We start from the raw sequence: 25,395 nt of genomic DNA, 5'->3' as shown, positions 1-25,395 counted from the left end.
CTTCCCTCTTGCTGTTGTAGAGCTCAGGTTTTCTCCAGTGTGCTCAGAGTGCATTCTGCAAGGTCAGCACTGATGTCAGGTGTGCAGCTCTTGAGTGCAGCTTGTGTTGGCAGGGCTTACATTGCCTCACACAGATACTGCAGTGCATTAAATGCTGTGGTCTCTCTGAGGTTCTCTTTAGTGTTTTGCTGTTATTGGCAGAGGAACAGAACAGAAGTGGTTCTGTAAATTTCTGTGCTTTTATAAGAGCTTCCTTTGTCCCAAGGTTGTTCCCGCAGGATCATTTGGTGCTTTGCAGTATTTTTTTTTTAAAGCATATCTGGGTTGTCATCCTCAGACTGTCATTTGCTTTTCACCTGCTCTTAAGCTCAGAACCACATTGTTCAGATGCAAGACTGATACCTCTTTTCATCCTCTAATTTTTTTGCTGGTCAGGGGCTTCTTTGAGGGACATTTTATTGTGATTACATTTAGCCTGGTGCCTTCAAAGTGGCAATCTATCATTTTATGGAGAACTGTGTAATCCCACCTCAAGGCTGGGCTTGAAAGGGGCATCTTTTCTGACAAGCCTGACTTACTCAAGGTCTCAGCTGTTTCTCATCAGGCTATTCCTCAGCAGTCAGAGGATGTCATCCTTTAAGACTTGTAAATTACCATCTTTGTGGTGCACTGAGAATTCCTGTGCTACTGCTGTTCCTGTCCTTTATGGCCAGCAGGAATTAGCAGACAAGTGTTTTCCAACCTTGTGTGAGCATTTTGTTTCTCAGCACAATGAAAGAAATATCCTACAGAAATGGCACATGGTACTCACACAGTGTGTGTTTTGCATCCAACTATTTTATTTTTGTAGTTTGGATGTGTAATAAATGCTCTGGGCACAGGTTTAGATGGCTGTGTAATAGTGTGCTGTGTTCTCAGCTGTGACTGTTGGAGGGATCATCAGTGCAGTGTTCATACATGACCACCACAAAAACTCTGAAATATGAGAGGCAACTTCATGAAGTGGGAAGAGAGGAAATTCCCATCTCAGTTCTAATGGAGCAACAGTTACCTCTCTTCAGACAGTTGTGAAGGGGCTACTTTTTGCTTCTTGTTCTTCTTGTCTGTTAAACTTTCTGTAACACTAAGTGATGAACAGCACTTGTTTCCACATTTTGCATCTCTAAACAGCTGCATCAGATTTTCAGTCTCAGTGGGCACTTGTGAACCTCAGTTTTCTGCAGAAGCTTTTTTGGTTTTGTGCATATTCCCTTGGCCATGTGGAAGTAGAGCAGTCCTTAGAGGGTTGTTCCTGTCATAGTTTGCCCCTGTGCATTTGGGTCAATTCTGTTGTCTCCTCGGCAGTACACTGTAGTAAATGCATATCCTCCCTGAAACTTGGAGGTGTTATTGGCTAACAATAAGCCAATAATTGATGTAATTTTTTGAAGCATTGTTTTTGTGCAGAGTCATTCATGTATAGAGGGAGGAGGCTCCTGAGTTTCTTGTTGGTGCTTTGTGAACTGCAGGCTGGGCTCTTTATGGCTTGGAGCTGCAGGATGTGACAGAAATTGGAGCAGGTTTAGGTAGTGCTGGGAGCACTCCTCTGCTTGTTGGATTTTTTGCAAAAGCTGAGCTCTGAAAGAAGGCTTTTTGGAGGAAGAGGAGGAACTGAAAGGCTTAAACATCTGAGCATTAAGTAGTGCTCTGTGAAGAGGGGCTTCCAGTGCAGTGGTTTTTGTAGTCACGTGGAAGGATGGTGTAGACGGGGGAAGAGAGGGAGATGCACTTCAGTGCAAGTGTGTTCCTGTCACAGAGAAAAGGTGCTCTCACTTTTGCAATTTTTTGTAATGCAGCAAAAGGTACATATGCTTTTTTTGGCAAGTAAGTTGTTATGTATTGTAACTCCTGGTGTAATACTTAGAGGTGGGCTAAACTTCAGGTGTACCTATGATATTTGGCCAGCAATCTTGAGCCTCACAGGGATGTTTAATATTTCAAGCCTTGCATTTACTGCTCTGAGCCCATGAGAGAATGATGGTTATTGACTCAATTTCACTGCTACTTTAGAGATGGCTGTGAAGCCACTTTTCTCCAAGAGCCCTCTGTTGATACAACCCTCACTGTGGTGATACTGTTGCTATCATGTCTTGAGGCTCTGAGGAGGGAGGAGGAGCAGCCTCTGTCAGACTGGATGATGGAGCTGGAGAGGATAGGGTCACAGGAGTGCTGAGGTGGGACCCAGTAACAGAGCTCAAGCTGAGCACAGCTGAACATTACATGGCCATTCAGAGTTTACCTTCCCCTGATGCATTTGCTACACAAAGGCAGTGGCTTTGTGCAAGCAGCAGGCAGCTGGGGGAGAAATAATTCTGCCCTTTGGGGGCGTGGAGGATGTTTAAAGACTGAATTTGTAGGTTGGGCCCAAGGGATATGTGCCACAGAACCAGCAGTGCTGCTGAGGTTGTGATTCTTCATATTTGGTGTTGGAGTTTCTGGTTCCCAGTTGCCAGTTTGCACTGATTGGAATCAGAATTAAAAATTTGAATTTAGTGGCTTTCCAAAAGAAGCTCATTTTCCATTTGCAATATGGAACTTTTATGCTAACATGAAGGGTTGATATTTCTAGTAACATACAAGGGACAGAACCCTGTTTTCCAGTTAATTTGTGTACCAGATGATTCAGCTGACTGTAGTATGTGTGCTGTGTTTTTGGTGCTGAGCTGATAATGTCAACCGTTGAGATACTTTTCTTGGGGGATTATAGCAGGAAGGGTAGCTCATAGAATTACTTGCTAAAATATACTGCAAACAGGCATTTATCTGAAATGTCCAGAAACTCCAGAATGAGAGAGTTTATGGGCATATAAATATTAGGGGATTTCTTTTCTAATAAGAGTGGAGTAACACCCATTTGAGAAAGGGAATTTAGGCTTGACTAGGCCAGTACATCATCTTAGCTCTGATAGCTATTTGGAGATTAAAAAACAGAAGTTTTACTTCATGACATAGAGACTTGAGATTATAAGAGGATAGGGTCACAGGAGTGCTGAGGTGGGACCCAGTAACAGAGCTCAAGCTGAGCACAGCTGAACATTACATGGCCATTCAGAGTTTACCTTCCCCTGATGCATTTGCTACACAAAGGCAGTGGCTGCCTGCAAGGGAGGGTGCAAGCAGCAGGCACCTGGGGGAGAAATAATTCTGCCCTTTGGGGGCGTGGAGGGTGTTTAAAGACTGAATTTGTAGGTTGGGCCCAAGGGATATGTGCCACAGAACCAGCAGTGCTGCTGAGGTTGTGATTCTTCATATTTGGTGTTGGAGTTTCTGGTTCCCAGTTGCCAGTTTGCACTGATTGGAATCAGAATTAAAAATTTGAATTTAGTGGCTTTCCAAAAGAAGCTCATTTTCCATTTGCAATATGGAACTTTTATGCTAACATGAAGGGTTGATATTTCTAGTAACATACAAGGGACAGAACCCTGTTTTCCAGTTAATTTGTGTACCAGATGATTCAGCTGACTGTAGTATGTGTGCTGTGTTTTTGGTGCTGAGCTGATAATGTCAACCGTTGAGATACTTTTCTTGGGGGATTATAGCAGGAAGGGTAGCTCATAGAATTACTTGCTAAAATATACTGCAAACAGGCATTTATCTGAAATGTCCAGAAACTCCAGAATGAGAGAGTTTATGGGCATATAAATATTAGGGGATTTCTTTTCTAATAAGAGTGGAGTAACACCCATTTGAGAAAGGGAATTTAGGCTTGACTAGGCCAGTACATCATCTTAGCTCTGATAGCTATTTGGAGATTAAAAAACAGAAGTTTTACTTCATGACATAGAGACTTGAGATTATTATAATCTAATGAGTAGTAGCTATGTTAAGTTAGTAGGGTTTGGTGATTCTTCAGTGGTTGTTGGCCTAAGGTATGGTGGACAGTGTCAAACAATATTCCAAGCTCACATTTAAAACAACCAATAAATCTAATGAGTAGTAGCTATGTTAAATTAGTAGGGTTTGGTGATCCTTCAGTGGTTGTTGGCCTAAGGTACGGTGGACAGTGTCAAACAATATTCCAAGCTCACATTTAAAACAACCAAACACATGCTGCAAGGCCATTTTAGGGCATTCTCCTGTCCTGAATGAAACTGAAAACTTCTCCATGTGGATCACTTGTCGTGGGCTACATTCTGTAGATAAAGAGTGGTGGGTTTAAAATGGGACAGTGGACAAAAGTAACTTTAAATAAAGGGACAGTGAATGAAGAATAGTGCAGTAAAAATGTAGTGTTATAGATATCTCTTGGTTTAATGAAATTTCATTCAATTTTTGCTGAAGCTGTGGGATGCACAGCTAAACTGCACACTGGGAAGTGAAATATCCTTGAGGAAAGATAGAGACATTAAAAAAAAAGATAAAACAGTTACTTGTATTTGATATTTTGGGTCATTCATGTGAAGCAGCAGTGTTGGAGTTGCTCTTTTCACGTGGTTTGGCTCTTTTGGGACAGTTGTGAAAGAAATGTTTTGCTGATCTGGCATCACAGAGCAGGGATTTTCTGAGTGAGGATTTGTGAGAGTTCTGCTGAGCTGCGGCTGTTTTGCCCACACCTCTGTTGGGATAATTCTTTAGGACCTAGTGTGGTTAAATAGCAGAGATTGATGCTGAAATGCTGATAATACAGAGCTCTCTCCAGCTATGGTTCGTGTGGTTTTGTTGGTTTGTTTTTTAAGTTTATACTGATTGCATAATAGAAGTTAGCTGAACTCCCATCCACCGCTAACTTCAAACACTTTACATTTGGGTTACATTGTTTTTAAGGCTGAGGGAGGCAAATTGTCTCTCCATTACTGATCTCATGCAACTTATAGCACCATATCCAGACTCAGTGCAAAGGATGAGGCAATAAGACGTGCTTGGGAGAGTGGGAAAAGCAGCGTCTCCCTTTTGTCAGTCCAGATAGAGACTGGAAAGGAACTTGAGTTGAAACTAGCCAAAGACATGGAGGGCTGACCTTGTTAAGCTTGATCAGAAGGGCAGCACATGAATTGGCTGATGTAAACTCCTATGTGGAAGTGAAGGTTTGGTATGAGAGGTTGCTTCAGTCTGTCACACACAGCAAAAGGAGCATTGGAAAGCAGGATAAATTCAGGGTAGGAGTAAGCTATCAATATCTCTTACTACAGGTATGGGTCACTCAACACCCCCCTTTCTGTTTGGTAGACTTTCTTTGTCAGGAAACTCCTGACACAGTAATTTGCCTCTGCAGAGAGGATACTTGAGATACGAGTTCAAGCATTTTCAGTGGCATTGAGATATGGAGGAGTTGGAGTAAATGATCACTTTTAGCATTATGTGTATTAAATTCTACTGTTCTGCAGTGCTGTAATTATAGCCAGGTGCTATTTTTCTACAGCACTTTGATTTTATGCACTGAGACTACAGAATTAATATTGAGAACAACCATGGATTGAGGGGCTTTTGTTTAAATGTTGTTTGTTTAGTTTGCACTGTATGTTGATTCTCTCACAGTTTCTAAGTGTTAAAATTCAAAGGAGTTGAGTAACACTGTCTTGCTTTGCTGCTTTGTTCTTTCCTGTAAAATCATCTTTTTTGTTATATCAATGGATATTTTTGAATGGGATTAGAAATCTTGAAACTTTGCTTCCCAACTTGATGATTAACCTTAAAAATAAGTTGATTTAGGACTTCTGGGGTTTGCTTGAATTGACAGGAGTTTCTAAAATTTTATTCACTTGGTTGGACCAGCAGTCATCTTGGTCTCTACTTACTAAAGGAGTAGAAAACGGCTTCAAGCCATAGTCAGTGACAACAGTGATGTGTGTATTTTAACATGCAAAACCTGGTCATTAAATCTTGACATTGCCTTCCATCCATCTATAAAAATGGGAGAGTGCAGGAGGAGGAGGAGGAGACGACAAAAGCTGTAGGAAGCATAATTATCCAAACTTAGCTCCTCCCCAGTGAGCTTCTGGCTGTAGTCCAGCCAGTACAGGTGCCATTTGCTAATATGATCCTGAAACTTAGAAACTCTCCTGCAGTTGGGGCAGCTGGTTTTTGTCTGAGCTGTGTCCCTGTACCAGTTGCAGTACCTCAGTTTTTTAGAAGGTTGCATTTTGAGTTTTTGAAACCTTTGAGAATGCTGCTTTGTGTTGCTCTGTTGTTGTGACTTTGGACAGCCCCTGCTAGATAAATCTCCAGCCCTGACAGTGCTTTGTGTTGGGAGCTTTGTCTGGCTGCATAACTGGCTCAGAATCTCTTGGAACTATTTCATACTGAAAGTGAAAGCATTGGCCGGAGGTGCCATGGGCTACTTTTCCTTCTGTGATTGTTCAGCTCGTGTTTGATACCCTTCTCTGTCTAGGAACCCCTGAGATATGGCTCTCTGCTGTTTTCAAAAGCCATAAGATGAGGAAATGTCATACAGGCTGTTTATTTCCTCTTCTTCTGTGGAGTTCCTGTGGCTGCTTCCTCAAGTCGCTCTGGCTCGTTTCAAGATCTTTTGTGTTGCTTTGGTGGAAGGTGATGTAGGAAAGCTCCAGGGCTTCCTAACAGAACTTTATAATTTATTCTGTTTGTGCTTGATTTACTATATTTAAAAATGGAGGTAGAGCCAAATAGTCACCTTGTCCTTGTATCCATGCTGCTTTCTCAGGATTTCTTTTGCAGGAGAGATGCAGGTGTGGGGGCTCACTGGGGATGCTGTGAAAGTCTCTTCTTTCTCAGTTGTGACCTGGGTTCACTTGTGTTTCACTGGGGTTTTATTCTGTGGGAGGAGTCCCAAACTTAGAACTGACTTAATTAAGATGTTGAATTCAGTAACTTCTGCGTAGGATAAAGGTCAGCGCCTCAGCTTCCTTCTGCAGTAGTAATTTTCATTGACTGCTAATTTTCTCAGGATGTAGACATTTGATAATATTGGCTTTTATTGGTTAGGAATCATTGAAACTCCATATTTTACTTGCAGACTGTTACAGTTAATGTCACTTCTTGCTTGTCTGAAGTGACTATATCTGGTGCCTTTAAACAAGTACACATTAAATATCGGAATAAAACCAGAACTTCATACACAGTTGGCAAATTAGCTCTTCTTGTAAATCTTGTCAAGCTGTATTTAGATGGAAATTAGATTTTTCTTTAGTTTAATATACTCCTAAAATGTGTTCATATTCTAGCATGCACTGCACTTTATTTATAGCTAATTAATTGAACTGATTGCTTTTGGGTTGCAATGTTCCAAAACATTGTTAGAGCTGATAAACACCACCTGATAGTTTTTTCTGCTCTTCTCAAGTTTGTAGGAAGAAAATCACTCTTTCTACTTTTCCAGCCTCTAGGTTGTTTCATAACTTAAAGATGAATGGTCACGGGTTCAACTGATGAAATGATATTTTTATTTCTTTAAGAAGCAATAAGAGATTGAAAAAGCTGGTTTAGCACTTCAGGAAGCAATATTCCCAAGCACTTAGCTAGGAGCTCTGCAGTATTTTATTGTTGGCAGCCTGTGTTATTCCTTCTTGCAGGTTTTTTCCATGTAAATTACTTTATTGCACTATAATACATGTCAGCATAAATATCAGATTTTAAATCTGTGCATTAAATTGATTGTAATGCAGGTTATTTTGTTAAATGATTTGGAATTTCGTTTGAACCTAAACTAAGATTTAATATTCAGGATATTAGAAAAGCCCAAACCAAAAACCCAGCCAACCTCAAATGCATCTTAAGGGCTCTATTTTATGGAGCTTCAGGTTTGTCTTCTGACTCTCCACAGAGCTGCTGTTCTGAGCTGAGAAACTCCCTGGTGCTGAGGTGTTCTGGGTGCAGGTGCCAGCTCTGAGTTTTTCTTGGGAGGCTGCTCCAGCTGTGCTGGTGCCTGGCAGCTGGCTCATAACCTGAGCTGGGAGTTGGAAAGGCTGCATCTCCCTCTGGATCATGGTCCTGTCACAGGTTAGGCCTGGAGTCACCAGGGATGTTTTGTACTTCTGAAGTTCTCCTCTCCCTGTAACTGCATTGTTACTGTTGTTCCCTTTTTCCTCATGCCAAGGACTCCTTTGCACAGAGGAAATGGGAGCAGGGTGCCTGACATTTGGAAATAAAGTGGGGGTTAGTTTTGGACTGAGTTTCTGAGGCTTCTTTGTTGCCTTTTGTACAAGATAGTGATCTTTGCTGCTTTTTTCCCTTGGATGTATCTCATGATGTCTTGGATGTGAAATCAGTCAAGCTGGAACTTGTTGGAGGTAATGTTCTCAAATATGGGAGTTGCCCTCAGTTTTTCCAAGGTTTATGATTCACCAAGGACCTGGTAGTCTAGGACAGCATATGGTAGTTCCTTGCTTCTTAGGGAACTAGCTTCCTGATCAGGAAAAGCTCTATGAAATATCATATGGAATTACATAATTATTTTTCATAGTACACAACAAAAGTCTACTACTATGCAGCATTTGAATATGGCATTTTAAGGGCGTTCTTGCTTTCCATATGCACAGTTTCCTGTGTATTGAATGGGGTCACTTCTGTAGGTGGCAGCTTGGAAGAGAGAAGCATGGCAGGGAGCTTGGGAGTGCACACAGACATGGGCACCTTTGAGTCCTGTCTGACAGGTTTTGGTCATGTTACCAATCTGAAAGTGTTTGGCTTGCCTGCAAGTTGAAGTTGGTCAAATGTGCATGTGTTGGATCTGTCAGAAATCTCAAGCTTGTGCCATTTCTTACCTATCTGACAACTTTTCTGAGGAACTTTATGAACACGGGATGGAGAAATTAATCTGAATAATTTACAGATCAGGACTGTGCCCTCACTAACCTTCTCCACTTGAGTGTTATGGAACTTGGCCATGCTCCTGCCACTTGTGAAAGGGTCTCTAAATTAAATTCTAATAGGGAATACTTATTAAATGGTTATAATGTTAACAAACCATTCTGTTAGGGATTGGGGCAGGAGTCACAAAAGTTGGGTAGTGTTGTTTTCAGTTTTGTTTGTTGGTTTTTGTTTTTTTTTTTTTTGTTTGTTTGTTTTTAAACACAAAATACGATGTAAAATCACAAGCACAGGGTATTAAATCATCACCAAAATCTGTTTGTTAGTTTCCAGAGTGGTTGGTTCGTGCCTCCTCTTTAGCTGCCTGAGATGCCTCTGCAGGTTGTGGGTATGGTGCAGCTTTTGATGACTCTGGTGTCTCAGGGCAGCAGGGAGAGGCAGCCTCTTCAGAAGTCCTGGAGTGACCTGAGCACTTCAGTACCTGAACTTGACACATCTGTTGGTGCAGTTTCCATTATTCCTCTGAGACATCTGACCCTTGCTTCTGCCACTGTTTTGGACTGACTCTTGTATTTCACAAGCTTTTAAAAATTACCTTTAATGTGAAGGGTTCAGCATAGAAACCACTGAAGTACTGTTTCTGATTTTAGTGACAACTTCAGCTCCATTTGTGGAATTTTCAGGGGCTTCCAGCTTAGCCTGTCTCTTGACCTTGCTCTTTCTCCTCTACCTCCCGCCTCGTGGTGTGAAGTTACCCACCTTAGGGAGACACAACAGGGGGTGCAGCATTTCCCACTGCTGCTGAGCTAAGTGGAGCAGTGCTGGGCTGGCATTGCTGTTCAGTGGTGGCTCCTTGGCAGGGGGGTTCCTGACTCTGCTGGGTTCACGTGTGCACAGAACTGCAGCTGAGCTGCTTTTAGAGATTCTCCTGTGCTGGAGCTCTGAGATCGCAGCTAGAATGGGAGCTAGCCTGGAATTCCTTGAGTACTCTTGTGCATGCAAGGAGAGAGCATGTGGAGAAATTCAGGGAGAACAGGCAATTACCTTTTGCTGATTGAGCTTTATGAAGGTCCCGTTTGTGCCAGTAAGGTGTTGCCTGCCTTGGCTAAGAAGTATTTCACAGCTCTAGCGGAGGGAGTTGTTAAGCTTGGGGCACTCGGGACAACTGCTTGGTGCAGTGAATTCTGCTTTCTCAGTGCACATCAAAGGACTGTATAGTGTTCCTGCTGGCCAGGGCAGACCTTACAGGACAGGGCTGCTCTACATTTCTTTAAAATTGCAGATAGCAGCTGGGAGAGATATAGAGGCAAGAAAATGTGCTCACTTAAAGCAACCACTAACACTCCCAAATTGTTTGAATAAATTATATGCATAATGATTAACTTATCAACTTTGCTGCTAACACTATAATCAATCTAGTTTTGGGTTTTTGACGATAAAGAATTACCTGAAGTTGATCTCTCTTTATTCTCTGCTCTTAAAGGCCCCAACAGCTAGAAAGCTTCCTAGAAATGAATCATCTTGATTTTCGGAAACCAGTTCTAAGTTGCAAGCTTGCTTTCAGATTCTCTGGATGTTCATGTATGCTCAATGTGCTCATTTAAAGAGAAAAAAAGAGCAGGTGGTGATAGTTTGTAAGATGCATAGCAATTTTCTGAACAAGGTTGCAAACCACAGGTTTTCATAGGAATTCTTAGTGTGTGCAACCAGTGTCCACTTTCCAAAGTTCATCCCATGTTCTGGTACCACAGTATGAATGCCTGTAATGTGTGTAACCTTGCAGTGACTCTCAGGTGGGAAAATGCTCTGGTTTCCACTTAATTCCTGAGATTTTGATGTACAGATGTTTAGGTGTCCTGCTGAAATACATGAAAGAAAGCCTGGGGTGAAGAGAGTAAAGGTCTGGTCTCTGGAGACTGGTGATGGTTCCTTGTTCCTTTTTCTTAGCTTGCCTTTCCCTGCACCCAGTAGATTATTCAGTTAATACTTTAAATTACCAATATTTGACTTCCCAACCAGTAGTGGGGTTTTTAAATTGTTTTAGAAGTCTAGTGACAATGTGGGCACAAAGAACCAGTATATCTAGTTTTTCTCAGTAATAAGACTTCTTGGTGTATGGTGTGCATGTGAGACAGTTTGGGTTTTTGCTTACTTGCAGGAGTTGGGATGTAGTGGAATCCCAGAGCTCTGGGGTATTTTCCTGTGGGCTGAGGAAACTGTGCCCTGAAGCACTGCCCAGTCTGTAGCTGCAGCATGGACAGGTGGAAAACTGCTTGATAAGCCTCATGGAAATAGTAAATTCTATAGATAAGCCCTCAGTACCTCAGCATAATTTACCAGGGTTTGTTTTTCTTTCTGGATTTACAGAGATATGAAAAATGCTGTAATTGGAAACAACAAACAAAAAGCCAACTTGATTGTTTTGGGAGCAGTTCCAAGGTATGTCCTTTGCTACTCTCCTTTTCACTGATTCACAACAGGTCTGGAATAATGATCCTTCGATCACAGGCACTTTTTTGTTTTAACTTTGATTGTAGTTGACTGAATACTTTTTCTAACATAACTGAGAGACACTTGAAATATCTGTTAAAATCATGTATTACAGAACAGGCTGTTGAGTAATGCTTTTAATTTAGAATTTCATAGAATTCTCTAAAGTAGTCTTGGTGTTTTTATTGAACTTTATCAGCTCAGGAGTAAAATCTATTTTTTTGATATTGATATTAATGATGGATGCAGTGGTTGTATCTTAATCCTGTTCTTCAGCCAATTGCCTGGTGAGTTCATAACTGAAAATGTGTAAGGTTATGTTTAAGATTTAATTTAAAATATTGAAAAACATCTGAGATAATTTGCTTGTCTGCTCCACTTGCTTCAGAGGATTAAAAACCATTGATCATACTTTATTGTACCTTGCTGCTTCAGCTGATGTTAACATTTTCTGGATCCTGATTCCACTAGTACAAATTGAACAGGTGACTTTAACTGCTAGATTGCTCACTACAGCTTTCATTTCATCCCTCTTCTCCTCTAGCTTTCTTTCAGCCTCAGTTTGCAGCAATGGAGAATGGAAACCTTGAGCACTGCAGTCCTTGTGCTGTCAGTGTGGCACCCACCTGTATCTTTTTGCTTAAATGGCAACCAGGTCCAAAACTATTCTGCCTGAGAGCTGCTGCTTCTGCCTTGTCAAAAATGCTTTTTATTTGCAGAGAGTATCTTCTCACTGACACACTGAGTTTGTGCCAATGCTGGCCCTTGAAATTCTCTAGGGATTAGCAGTGGGGCCACCCCTGTACAAAACCTGCTGGGTTATCTTCCCTTTTGACCAGCTACAAACAGGTGAAGAGAAGACTTCACAGGAGATGAAAATATGAAAACGGGAATTTGTTGAAGATTATGAGAAATTTAAGGAATTTCTATCAGCAACAGGTCTTAAGGGGTTTTTGCAAGTCCTGCTGATTCTTGTGGTTCCCATTTTAAAAGCTACAGAAGATCTTCACCTTTCAAATCTAGAATCTGCCTGTTCTTACATTTTGTAGGACTTCTGTTCCCTCAGTTATCCTGCTTTTTGCTGCTGCTTGTTTTGTGCCCAGTAAGGAAAATTCAAAAGTGCTTTTTTCTTCATTGTTGTTAATGCCTTCTGGCTGTCTAGGTGAATTATGCAGTTAATCTACAACTGCAGAGACATGACTGGCCCTGGGAAATGTTAAAAAGTGAACTATCACACTTGTCCCGTCTTCAGGACAAGTTATTCTCAAATGACCAGAAATTTCTTCAGAAATTTTCAGAAAAGGCTCTTCAGACTGGGGGACTAGCTGAAATACATTGAGTTATTGTGACCAAAGGTCATCCTCCCTGGCTATAACCTGACATCATCTACCTCCAAGTGCCTTTCTGAAGGCTTTGCAATTTCCTCAAGGTGTTGCAGACAGACTTCAGTAGATTATAGACTGTTTGGATTAGAGAACCCCTTTGGTTGTTCTCTGTCAAGGAGGTGGGAATCCTTTGGCTCTTTTGATGTGCCTTCTGATCAGTTCTGCTGGTGGAGTACAGGGGCCTGTGGAATTCCAGTCTGCAAAGCCAGGGCTCTCGCACAGTGAGGAGAGGAATAACCAACATGGCATTCTTTGATTTATGTCTTTAAGAACCTTTTTCTTTTCACAGAGTTCAGTTGCAGGCTCCCATGGGAAGTTGATTCTCTTCTCTAATGAGAATTGTTAGAATTCTGCTGCAGCTTTGTCCTGTGGTTCAGCTTGTTTTTTTACTCATTTCTTGCTTCTCTCTCCTTCCCCAAGTATTCTTCTATCAAGCTTTCAGAAATACTCTTTAGACCCAAGGAACCCCTTCAGATCTGTCACTCAGTAGAAAAGAAAACAGTACCTTCAAATATTAGAGCAAACTCACATGGGGTTTGGAAATAAGTCTAGAAGTATCTTTTGTTTGAAATCTGGCCAAATACTACTGGAATATATTAAATAGCCCTATTATTTTGAAATATTGCAAAGAAATGCAAAGTCCTTTGAAGATCTTCCTACAAAGGAAGGAGGTGCTGTGGAAGAATGGTGGATCCCTGTCACTTCTGGGCCAGTGGCCTCCTGCTAGCTGGCTCTTCAGTGTGTCATCTTTGGAAAGGGACATGTATCAATACCTTAAATGAATATTTTTGGGGCCCTTTAAAGTTCAGTCTGACCTGTGGTCATCTCTGGACTGCTTGTTCTGAAGAGGTTGTTAGGGAAAACAAAGTTGATTAAAGAAAGCTTGCAGAATTTCCATGTCTGGAATTTAAAACTAGGAAGTGTTAAAACTGTACAAATGTGTGCACAGACTTGGCTCTGTTCAGAATGGAAATAGCCAGCTTGTGTGTGGATTTTGTTTCCTAAGAAGTGATTTTTCTATATCTCTTCCTAGAATCATAAAATTTCCATTCTCATGGAATGCTGGCCTTGGGCCCCTGTCAAGGCTGTAGAAATGTTACTTTTTGAAATTCTTGCTTTTTAGTAGTAGTCCTAGAAAATAGAATTTTTAAAGTTTAGAGGGGAAAAGTTATTTTAAGGCCAAGTTCTTTAAGTGGCAGACCGTTTAAAGCTAAGTGGCAGATTTTAAAGCTAAGACACAACAGCATTGGCAAAAGTAGTTTCCTACTTGTACTGTCCTTCAGTTTTTTTTTCCTTCTACCCCACATTAGTGCTAGCAGAGACCAAGAAGTCCACAGTAATTGCAGGTGTGCCCCTTTATTCAGCAGTTTTATAAGAACAAATCCTGCAGCTTGTGTGTCTATCACATCAGACACCCCTTTGGAGTCCAAGTTCAATATGTAATGCTTTCTGTCCGTCCTCTTACAGCCTAAATCTCAGGGAACTGATGGAATCATCAATTCAAATGTAAATTGTTCTTTTCTAAGTCATCTTAACAGGACTTCTGAACTAACTAAGTGCTGTTCATCTGGTAGCAGTCTGTAGTGCTGCTGGCTCCCAATCCTCTGAGCTGTAAATGGCTCACAGAGGTGGAATTGGAAAAGAAAACCCTTCAGTGAAATGAGCAGGAGGAAGTTCCTGATCAGTCACTGTTCCAAGTCTGTGGAGCAGCTCTTGGTACCTGGAGAGATGCAGCATTGCTGGTTTGCCACTGAAAGGACCAGCAGGGCCTTTCAGTCCTGGGATCATTCCCTTCCTTCTTCCATGTGGGGATGGCAGAGCACAGGGAAGGCAATGTTAAATTCCAGTGAGCAGAGCATAGCTCTGTTTTCCTGTTTGTTGTAGTTACCTGTTCTGTTCTGTGTGATTTTGACAAAAAAACTTGAATGAAGTTATTGCTGATCTAATTATTGCTGAGAGTTCAGCATTTAAAGTCTAATCCACTTCATTAAGAGCTGCAGTTATTCCTTTGCTCCAAAATTAATACAGTTTTTAAATCAAATCTTAGTCCCAACCTCCCAGGGCCTTTAGCAGAATCACTAAATCATTCTTGTCACTTACTGAAAATGATTTTCTAACTTCCAGCTGATTGTTCCCCTATCACATAAAGTCAATTATTTGGCTTTCTAAGGTGATAGTGCACTTCTTCCCAAAGCTTTCTCTAGGTAGGTGCACCTCAAAGAATTTTGTGTATCTAATTTTAATCTTTCCCTAGCATTTATTAGTGATTCTGTTTAACTGTTGGGTTTTTAAATCTTTAAAATTTCTTTGGAGTACATTTTCAAGGCCATGTAGAACAGCTGAAGGACTCTCTTCCATTCCATCACTTGAATTTTGAGTTCTGTACAGCAGACTATTAGGTTGCCTATGGAAGTGAAACTAGTAAGAATTTATTGGAATTTTAAATTGTTGCTAGGGCTGTAAACACAGCAACATTATATTGTATGTTTTGATTTATTGTTAAACATAATCAAATTCCTTCAGGCAGTGTTCTTTTAGAGTTTGCCAAAAGAATAAAAGATTGCTGCTTTGGTAACTGTGTAATCTGGTAAAAAAGTTGAGAAAGGAAATGCTTTAGGTGGCTCTGCCCCTGGCAGTGCAGGTGAAATGCCAGCTTGGTGTAACACAGCTCCTCTCTCAGAACCACCCTCGGTGCTTCTGACCATGTCCTACCTCCACTTGTCTTGTGCTTGACTGCACCAAGACCTGCCTCAGCTCAATAATCACACAAAACTAACTCTCACAAAAAGCATGCCTTGTTCTGTGGGATTAAAAACAAGACAGATGAGCAGAGAATGGGGAGAGCAGGACTTGCCCTACAGCAGTGGAGAAATGTGCCTTGAAATGCTGAGGGGCTGCTGGGATGGCAGTGCCATGGATCTCCATCAATGGGAGCTGGAAAATTGACCAGGACAGCCACTTCAAACGGTTCCATGTTTGATCCTGCCTCAGAGCAGGGCCTGAGGATCTGTCAGAGCTCCTCATGCCTCCAGTGCTCCTCTGTGCCCACCTGATTGTCCTGGCGCCTGCAGGAGCTGAGGGCTGGCCTCTGCTGGGGCTGTCAGTGAATGTGCTGTTATCAGGTCTGCACATCTTCTGGGACCTTCCTTGTCCCTGGCCTGTTCCCAGCTTGCTTCCAGGAACTCCATGCACTTGGACTCAGTACTGTGAGGTCTGTCATGCACATTAGTGAGTGTTTAGTCCAAACTTCTTGAATGTCCTTAAGAGGTCAGGACACAATTGTTTCCTGATGATGCCTTGTTCTGTTCTTTGTGCAGTTTGCATTGGGATTTTCTGTCATGCACCCCTCAGGGCAGGGATCTGTGCACAGGTGCTATGGTTTGCTCTCTTAGGGGAAGGAGCTTCACCTGCCTTGCTGGTTTTCCAAGGCTTGCTTTGCTCTAGGGTGGTGAAAGGTGGGGAGCAGAGGCTCTCCTGTGGTTGTCCTTTGCTTTTCTTCAAATCAAGTCAGGAGTCAGGACCTGATTGCATAATTAGACATCTCTTAATGAGGAATAACTCTCTCCACAAGGATGATGTGTATAACTGGAGCAAGGTATTCTTCTAACACAGCTGTGGAGTACAGGTGAGTCAAGGCAAACATTTGTAGTCAGCAGAATTGTGTGAGAGCTGTTGTTTAGAAGCTATACAACCCCGTATCTCTGAAGTGCCTGTTCTGATAGCAAAAAGAAGGTTGTTAATACAAGATGTACTTCTATTTTTTTATTTTTTTTCTATTGTGTTTTTTTAATTAGAATTTTAAGTTTCTAAGGTTGTTAATACAAGATATACTTCTTTTTTTTTTTTCTATTGTGTTTTTTTAATTAGAATTTTAAGTTTCAAGATCAAAAATATAATGTAGAAGGTAGCTTTATGATACCTCATGGTACTTCTTCTTAAGGAGCTGGAAGAGTCAAACCTGTACAAAACTACTCAAAAATGTGTTCTTGACATCCTCTTTCATGTGCTGATGCAGGATATTGTATGGTGATATCAAACTCAGTGAGACTGTAGTGTAATCTTTTTGTATACAATGGGGTATTTCAAACTGCAGGTGAATGGGAAGTAAAAACAGCTTGATTTTTGGTATAAGGTCACTTGATATCCTCAGACAAAAACCTTTTAGAATTGGTTTGTCTTAATAAACAGTAGTTGTTCAGATGGTGGACATAAGCTGGCTGATATTCTACATCAGACAGGAATTTCTGGAAAATTTAGGATAAAGTTTGAATGTGTTTTATCAAAGTAAATCGAATGAACAGTCCAGTGGTGAACACAGGAATAAGACATCGGTCTTGAGCAAAGTGATAAGATGGTTGAAGCAAGACTAGGTGATGTTGCTTTGTGTAATGCCTATTAACACACTTTGTGTGGAACATAAGGCTTTTATAATCTCAAAAATAGTCTTCAACTGAACCAGTGTAATTCACTGTGCAAGTTAAAAAGTGAGTGCTCTTGGTGTAAATTTATCTCTGATTCTAGGGGCTCTGTGTTCCTATTGTGGTATAAATGGCTGCAAAGAAAGGATGTATTTATGTTTTGTTGAGTGGGTCATGGAATAGTCTTAGGGGGAAACATTTGAATAAATTCAGCTCAGACTGGAGATCTGACAGTGGTGATACACTGGGATGGAGGGTTTTGGTCTAATAACCAAGAGGAGAGGCTGTGCTGCAGCCACCTCATTGTAGCCTTCAAGTCACTTGGAAGGGAGTGTGAGCACCTCGAGGGAGCTGGGAGCACCTGGGTGGGAACCAGGACAGGAACCTATGGCGTGCTGGGGGAATATTCCTGCTGTAAACAGGGCTCCAGGGGAGGAGCCAGGGCTGTTTCCAAATGAAACATCATTAAAGAGGAAGGGGAGGGAAAACTTGATTGGAGTCATGAAAAATGTGGAGTTTCAAATCCAGACCTCTTGCAGCTCAGTAGGTATTGAAACTCCCCAAAGTTGGATTTAGTTACATGAAGGATCAGACTGGATGCAGGTTTTGTGGTGTATATAGAACAGCTCATGGAATATTAATGTTAGTGAGGATGTCTAAGCATTAGGGTAAATTACTAGAGCTGCAAGCTGAGACTCCTTGTTTTACTCCCAAGGGAAAAGCTCTCTGTGCAGCCAGCTTCCCTACTTATAACACTGCATACTGCTCAACTTGGCTCTTTAAAAAACTGTGCACTGTGTGAAATATTTCAGAAGCAGTTGTCTTTGCTTTGTAGGGCTTTTTAGGGAGTAGTTAGCCCAGATCTCTTGGATCCAGCCTCTGGAGATTTGGAATTACCATTGGTTCCAGAAGGGAAACTGGCATCTCACTCCAGATGTGACTTGTGACTAGTAGTCACAAAAATCACTCATTTTTGTGTCTTCTTGTGTAAGAATCTACAGCTATTTAATTTGTCACTTTAGATTTTTTCGTACAGAAATTATTCTGAAGGCTTGCAAAATTATACTTGGTTCTGTCTTTGGGAAGTTCTGGGGAAAATGATTACTTCTTGTTGTGTCTGAAAAGTAGTGCTTTTTAGCACTAAAAAGAACAGATTGAAAAAAAGTTTGTGTTCCTGCCTTGTTTGAACTATTTTCAATACTTTCATTTCATTCACTGTTTGGAGTTGACTCTCACTGGGACTTCCAGCATGTTCAGAGGTCACTTCTAAGCATGCAGTGACTTTTTATTCCATGTTCTGTCAGCCAGCAGGGGTAACTCACCTCAGCAGTGCTTTCATCTGTATGTTCATCACAGGGGTTTTCAGGGAAGAGCTTTTGGGCCTTCTTGCAATGGAGTGGAATGCAAGCATCTTCCAAGGTAGAATAAAATACAATAATTCCACAAGTAGTGTATTCATCCCCTTTGCAAGGGGGCTGGTAAGAAATGTTCAGCTAATTGTAACTCAGTTAAAGCTCTTATTTATTAACATATTTTGATGAAAGATGTCTTAAGCTTCACAGCACTCAAACTGTTATCCTGGGCTCTTCCTCCACGTGCCTGCCTATGGGATTTGAGGAAGCGCTGAGTTTCATCTCCTTGCCAGGTGTTTTAGGAGCTGGAGAAATTTTTGTGACAACTTGTGAATGGGCTGGAATGTGAAAAGGGGAATTTTTGTTCTTCTTAACTGTGAGGTTGGTGCTCAGACTGGATTGGGGAGGTCTAAATCATGCACATGTGTTTTGTGGTGTGGAACTCAGGTGCATCACACCCGACTCAGTCATCATCAAAGGAAAGAGAAAGTGCAGCTGAGTCTCTTCCTTGCCAAGCCACTCTACTTCCCTTTTGTTCAGCAGCTCTTCCTGTGAAAGTTTTCTACTTTAAAATAATCCATGGTTTTCCTAGGTGTGCATCACGCCTCCAGCTGACCTCATTTCTGTTTCTTGGCATGATTGTTCATGGAGTCCATGAAGTGTCCATTGGAGTGTCATTCTGGATGGATTTGCTGTCCTTCCTCATTTGAATATAATTTCCTGGATATCATTCCTGACACTTGAGAAAAAAAAACCTTAATCACTTAATTGCCCTTAGAAGGGCAGAAGTTGTATTTTATATAAATGTAAGTGGAAAATATCTGAAGAAGCCTTATAGAAGTTTGAAAAAAAATCCAAACACTGCATTTTAAAACCATGGAAAATGCTTGTGAAGATGATGTAAGATCCTTCCATCAGGTTTATCTAATTTCCTGTTTGTTGTAATGAGCTTTACTGCAGGACCACAGGCTGAAGAGTGTCAACAAGAATATTAGCACCTTTTTGCTGTTTAGACAACCTTTTCTGTGTGTCTGTGCTTTTGTTTTCCTCCAAAGCACACAGAAGTGTGTTGTGGTGGTTCTAGCACAGCCTTGTTCCAGTATTTCTGCTGGTTTGGAATCCAAAAGCTGGCTGATACGGGATAAGGCTGCAGATCAGGGATTCAGGTTATGCAGGGATACTGTGTTCTTAGAACATTTGAACTATGAACAAGTACCTTAATCATATTTTTAAGTTTCCAAAATCCAAATTATAATCTTCCCTTCTGTCCCCTGCATATAAATGCCATTTTTCTTCTTTTTTATCCTGATGATATTAGCGTAAAGGAGGAATGCATTACATCTTTGCTGAAATTGTCTAGGCTAGAGCTTGGGAACAACAAACCAGTCCAGGATGTTCCCCTGGACAATAGAAGGATGTGGATCTTTATCTTTGATGCTTGACAGTACTTTATTAATAAAGTTTTATATTTAGTGACTATATGGATTCTCTTCACTTGAAACGTTTTGTAATTTTATAGTTTGTCATGGAAGTACCTAATTTTCAATATTACTTGGTGTCAGTTCTGTCTTTTAAAGACAGAAATAGAAAATATTACAATATGCATGTCTACCTCTGTGGAACACCTGATCTGAACCTCAAACTTATTTTAAAGATGTAGAAAAGGATATTATTAGTATTTCAGGAACTTATTGTATGAAAAATGGGAACTTAAATTTTGATCTTCACTAATTATAAAGTTTAGGTAAGGCTTTCTATTTTAAGCATGTTAGACTTTAGATTGTAGTCAATGTGTTTAATTTTTGCTCTTTAAGAGAAGCAGAACTGTAACATTTGTTCCACGTGTGGGGCGTTAATGGGAAAGAAAATAGCAATTACTTTCCTTGGAAGAGAAAAGCCTTCAGAATTTCATGTGCTTTTGAATTTTTTAAAAATCTTTTTGGAGAAAGAAGTCTTTTTAGGACATGATATTGAGGTGTTGGAGCGTGTCCAGGGAAGGGAACGGAGCTGAGGAAGGGGCTGGAACACCAGGATCAGCTGGGGGGGGCTCAGCCTGGAGAAAAGGAGGCTCAGGGAAGATCTTCTGGCTCTGCACAACTCCCTGACAGGAGGGGACAGCTGGGGGGAGTCGGGCTCTGCTTCCAGGGAGCAGGGACAGGAGGAGAGGGAACAGCCTCAAGCTGTGCCAGGAAGGTTCGGGATGGAGATTGGGAAAATCCCTCCTGGAAGAAGCTTGCCCAGCCCAGGCACAGCTGCCCAGGGCATTGGTGGTGGAGTCCCCATCTCTGCAGGGACTTCAAAGTTGTGTGGATGTCCCATCTGAGGACATGGGGCAGTGGTGGCCTTGGCAGTGCTGTCGGGCTCTGCTTCCAGGGAACAGGGACAGGAGGAGAGGGAACAGCCTCAAGCTGTGCCAGGAAGGTTCGGGATGGAGATTGGGAAAATCCCTCCTGGAAGAAGCTTGCCCAGCCCAGGCACAGCTGCCCAGGGCATTGGTGGTGGAGTCCCCATCTCTGCAGGGACTTCAAAGTTGTGTGGATGTCCCATCTGAGGACATGGGGCAGTGGTGGCCTTGGCAGTGCTGGGTTAATGGTTGGACTTGATGATCTGAGAGGACTTTTCCAACTTTAATGATTCTGTGATTCTGTGACTGAACATTTCTGCGTACAAGCAGCAGGTTATTTGTTGAAGGCCTTGATAATGAGAGAAGGCCATTGGTGTGGTCTGTACAGGGAAGACACAGAGCAGGTTTTCAGGACTTTCTGGTGAAAATGGAAGGAAATACTCTTGCATTTCTGAATTTCTAAATTGGCCTCTAGGTTATTGAAAGCTATTTTTAAAAAGGTTATTGCTACTGACATGTTTTAATTAGTAATTAGATCAATATTTACCAACACATAGAGCAGAGGGGAGTCAGCCAGGGTTAGAACAGTAGATGAGATTGTGCTTTCCACATAGGAGCTCAATATTCTCGTCTTTTCCACGATGAATTTTAGCCAGGATCTCTCAATATGTTTGTACATGACCACAGAAGCTTTTGTTTCCTGTCATTACCTGCTCTAGACAGCAGAGGAAAAAAAAAAAAAAGAAGTAATAGTAGTGCAAAGTTACCTGATTCCACAGGACTGAGGGAGTGCAATTTTTCATTAGTGATGATTTCACATACCACTGATTATGTATTTTGCTTCTTGATCCTGTAGAAAGAATCCAGATTGATTGGGACCCAAATGACACCATTGGCAAGATGGGCTTTAGGCTTGAAGTGATTGTGTGTAGCTCCAATACAGCTACCTTTCTGCACATACAACTTTACTGGGCTTTCTTTGCTTATGTGATCATTTCTTAGTATTCCAAACTCAGATTACCCTCAGCCCACCCCATGCTTGTGCTTGGTGATGGAGTTACTTTGCAGTTGTGACCCAGAAGAAATCACTGCCAAAGATAACCATCCCCACAATGGTAATCAGGTGTTAAGGTTCCCTTTCCCATCAGCCTCAAACTGCAAACTCATTTCCTCTAACTGAGATTTGGGATCTCCCTGTTTCCGTGAGAGGCCCATCCTGGATGTCAGTACTGTGACAGTACCTTTTTAAGAAAGGGCAGCGGGTTTTTTTCCTACACCAAGTTAAAGTTATGTAGGAACACACAGTGTGAAAAGGTTGTGAATGAAGTGTTACTCTACTCTCTTGCTCAGTCTTCATCTTTCTTTTAAGGTTTTCATCATGTTTACATAGCAGAATTCAGATTATTTTCTTTTAGACTTAAATTTTCTCTTCCGTATGAATTTTCCTCTAAAAATACTTGTGTTTGCAGGTTGCTGTATTTACTCCAGCAAGAGACCTCAAGCACGGAGCTGAGAACAGAATGTGCAGTGGTCCTGGGCAGCCTTGCCATGGGGACAGAGAACAATGTCAAATCCCTCCTAGACTGCCATATTATCCCAGCCTTATTGCAAGGTACCCCTCCCTTGATGGATCTGTGTTAGTAAATGTTCCTAAAGTACTGAAATAAGCAAAGATAATGAGACTGAATGGTTGATGTGCCCATATTTATAGGATTGCTCTCGCCAGATTTGAAGTTTATTGAAGCTTGCCTGCGATGTCTCCGTACCATTTTCATCAGCCCTGTAACTCCAGAGGATCTGCTGTACACAGTAAGTTGTAAGCAGATTATTATGTCTTTTTAAAGGCTGTAAAGAGGGTGGGAGTGAAAAATCTTGTTGTCTGGAGTAGTAATAAGGCCTTGTTTGAGCAACAGCATTAGCACTTCTCACCTGCCTTTAAGGCATTTGGCATCTCTGACATTTATGGCTGGTTTGATATCGGCTGGTCACCAGGGTAGCCCACTGATAAATAAAATACCTACATGTTCAGACTTGTGTGCAATCTTGAGGAGGAAAAACTGTCTCTAAATGGTATTTAGAGGTACTATTATCAGAGCTATACTGGCAACAGTTACTTTCTGAAAGTTTGTTTTATCCAGCACTGTCCTCCCTCTCCAATTGGGAGAGGGCTTGTTCAGTTTTTGTACTTCCAGTGGAAGAGCTTCACCTCTAAAATGTCTCTGCTCTTAGTTGCTGTATGTGTGATTTGCATTTAGGTGACAGGAGGATAGAAAATGTGCCTCTCCAGTTGCTGTAGTCCTGAGTTTGTCCTGGAGCATGTGCCAGCTGGGCTCTTGGTGCTGGCCCTGGTTGGGTGACTGGGCAGAGCCCTCTCTGAAAGTACTGCTGTCCCTGGGGTTTGCCCAAACCCAGGCACTGCTTCTTACTGGGAAGGAGGGCCAAGGAGAGTTCAGCAGCTTCCTTTGTCCCAGTGTAGGGTGAGCCATGGAATGAAAGCTGTAGTGGACCAGCAATCTCTTCCTGCTCGGAAAATGGGAGCATTGCCTCAGTCTGGGGGAGGTCACAGAGCAGCTCCAGCTTCTCGGGGTACCCGGGCACCCACAGTGGGAACCACTCTGGTCCCACTCATTGAGAGCTGTTGCTTGCTGAGGAAGTCTTGGTGCTTACAGAGAAGGGCACAGCTGGCCTTTCATGTTTTACTTTCTCTACAGTTTGGCTGTTAATTGTCAACAGATTTTTTTGTCTCGTTGTTATGCACTGCTGCAATGTCTCTTTTGTTCTCTATTCATTTTTCCAATGAAATTTTACATTTTCTTTCCAGACACAGGTAGGGAAACTTGTTATTTTCTATGGACTCAATCTCACCATACACCTAATTCTGAATTTCAGCTGCCAGTTAGTCCATCTCAGAAAGTCAGCTTGCATTTAGTGTGTACAGACAATCAGCCAGCTTTGTCCTCCACTGTTCACTGCCTTTTTTCCAGGTGTTTGGTGATTGTTCAGCATGGAAAAACTCAATGCATATTGTATGTGTGAACACCAAAGGCACCTCTCCAGAGTGATCCAAGGGCTTCCTCTGTGTCTTTCTGTGGCTTCACTCCATGCTCCCAGATTCCCCCACATTAGCCTCTAAGAGTTGATAAGTGCAGAGGCATCTGCTTCCTGCTCTCAGCATCCAGAAAGGGGTTTAAGATGACTGTCTCCATTAACAATCCATAGCTCTTCCTGGGGATCAGTGCTCAATAGGGACTTTTAATTGCTCCCTGTTTGGAGGAGGGGTTTGATGTCTTGAAGGGAGAGGAAGGGTTAGAGAAATGGACAGAAATGGGAAGGAACCAGCATTAGCACAGAAATAATCCCTACCATGGGAGCAATATGCCTGAGGACTGGATTTGGTGTTTCATGCTTTGCTTTCTCAGCTGCACAGCAATGACATCAACTGCTCCCCAAGTCCTTCTTCAAGCAAATGGGATGTCCTGGAATTAACCATAACTACAGGAAATGATCATTTGGTGAGAGGTCCTTGCTCCTTAGTTCACCTGTAAATCCCATTTTCCCATTTCCCATTCCAGTTAAACACCTCAAAATTGAGTATTTTATGATTATGCTTAAGGTCCTATTTCTGCAAATCCTGTTTTTTCCTTCTCTTGTGGGAATACCCAAAGCCATGCTTTGAAAAGAGCTGAATACAGATCCTTTGATAAGATGCTTTTCTTATCTCTTGGAAGGTACAGCCCCAGCCCACACTGCTGCAAGCTGTATTTCACAAGGCAGCAATTGAGACATTGGCTTTGCAATTAAAGGAGTAATTATGGGCGTAATGAACAGTTCATGGTAGACATTCCAACACTGAGAACAAGAGGAAGAATTCAAAGTTCCCATTTAGCCACCCTCCTCCCTCTTTTTTCTGGTCCCAGCAGCTCTGGGGAGACTGTCACCATCTCTATACAGCTGCAGCACTTGAAGGTCTCTTAAGTTCTGCCCTTTACAGGTCCTGTTTTGAAAAGTAGGAGACCAAGTTTGTCAATGGCTTTTCATTCCAGCCCAGCAGTTCTGGAAAAAACTTCTGGAAAGCTGGAGCTTGAGTTGTGTCTAACATGGAAACTTTCCCAGAATTTTTTCATGATTTGACTGCATGGTTTGCTCTCTCTCAAACCTTGGGCAGGACTGTTTCCAAGACAAAGTGTTGGGAGTTAGCTTAGCATCTCCAAGGGTGTTGCAGTCATTCTAGAGGTTTCAGAAGACCTCTCAGTTAAAATCCAGGATATACAAGTGCTTTAAAGAGTGCAGCTTAAAACATTCCTTTCTGTTTGTAACAGGTGCACATCACCCACAGTAATGGGAATACTTCTCCCAGCGGAAGTGCTGGGTCTCGGAACTACACCTTTCCTCTTGAGCCTTTCTTTATGGACAGAAGCCTGAAGGATCAGTTGCTGACAGTTTTGTGTAATTCATTATGTTCAGTTCCAAGGATAAAATAGTTCTTCAGAGATGGAAACATTTGGGCAGTTTCCTATAGAAACGTAGGGTTTGTACTGAAAAAATGTGCAGATCCATCCATCCGGGCAGCTTTTTAGGGTCTGATGCTGAGCTGTGACACCAAGTTATATCCAGACTTGCTGTGCCAGAGGAATCCTTGTTAA

The 25,395-nt window shown here is 41.8% G+C and overlaps 1 protein-coding gene across 7 annotated transcripts in view; it reads left to right on the top strand.

Moving 5' to 3' along the window:
• ARMC8 (armadillo repeat containing 8) overlaps positions 1–25,395 on the top strand; it is a 63,833-nt gene that overhangs the window by 5,028 nt on the left and 33,410 nt on the right. For 3 of the 7 annotated variants that reach the window (XM_041486793.1, XM_041486794.1, XM_041486797.1), the window contains 3 exons: positions 11,131–11,202; positions 22,222–22,364; positions 22,464–22,561. In XM_041486793.1, the coding sequence (XP_041342727.1) occupies positions 11,131–11,202; positions 22,222–22,364; positions 22,464–22,561 (313 nt within the window). Of the gene's footprint in view, positions 1–11,130; positions 11,203–15,994; positions 16,264–22,221; positions 22,365–22,463; positions 22,562–25,395 lie in introns of those variants that run through there. The other 4 variants (XM_041486799.1, XM_041486800.1, XM_041486798.1 and 1 more) reach the window with 3 other exon arrangements.

The sequence above is a fragment of the Pyrgilauda ruficollis genome, unplaced genomic scaffold (genome assembly GCF_017590135.1).
Source record: "Pyrgilauda ruficollis isolate IOZ18807 unplaced genomic scaffold, ASM1759013v1 scaffold79, whole genome shotgun sequence".
NCBI classification, from domain to species: domain Eukaryota; kingdom Metazoa; phylum Chordata; class Aves; order Passeriformes; family Passeridae; genus Pyrgilauda; species Pyrgilauda ruficollis.
The sequence above is the reverse complement of the archived record's forward strand: the minus strand, read 5'-3'. Positions and strand labels throughout refer to the sequence as shown.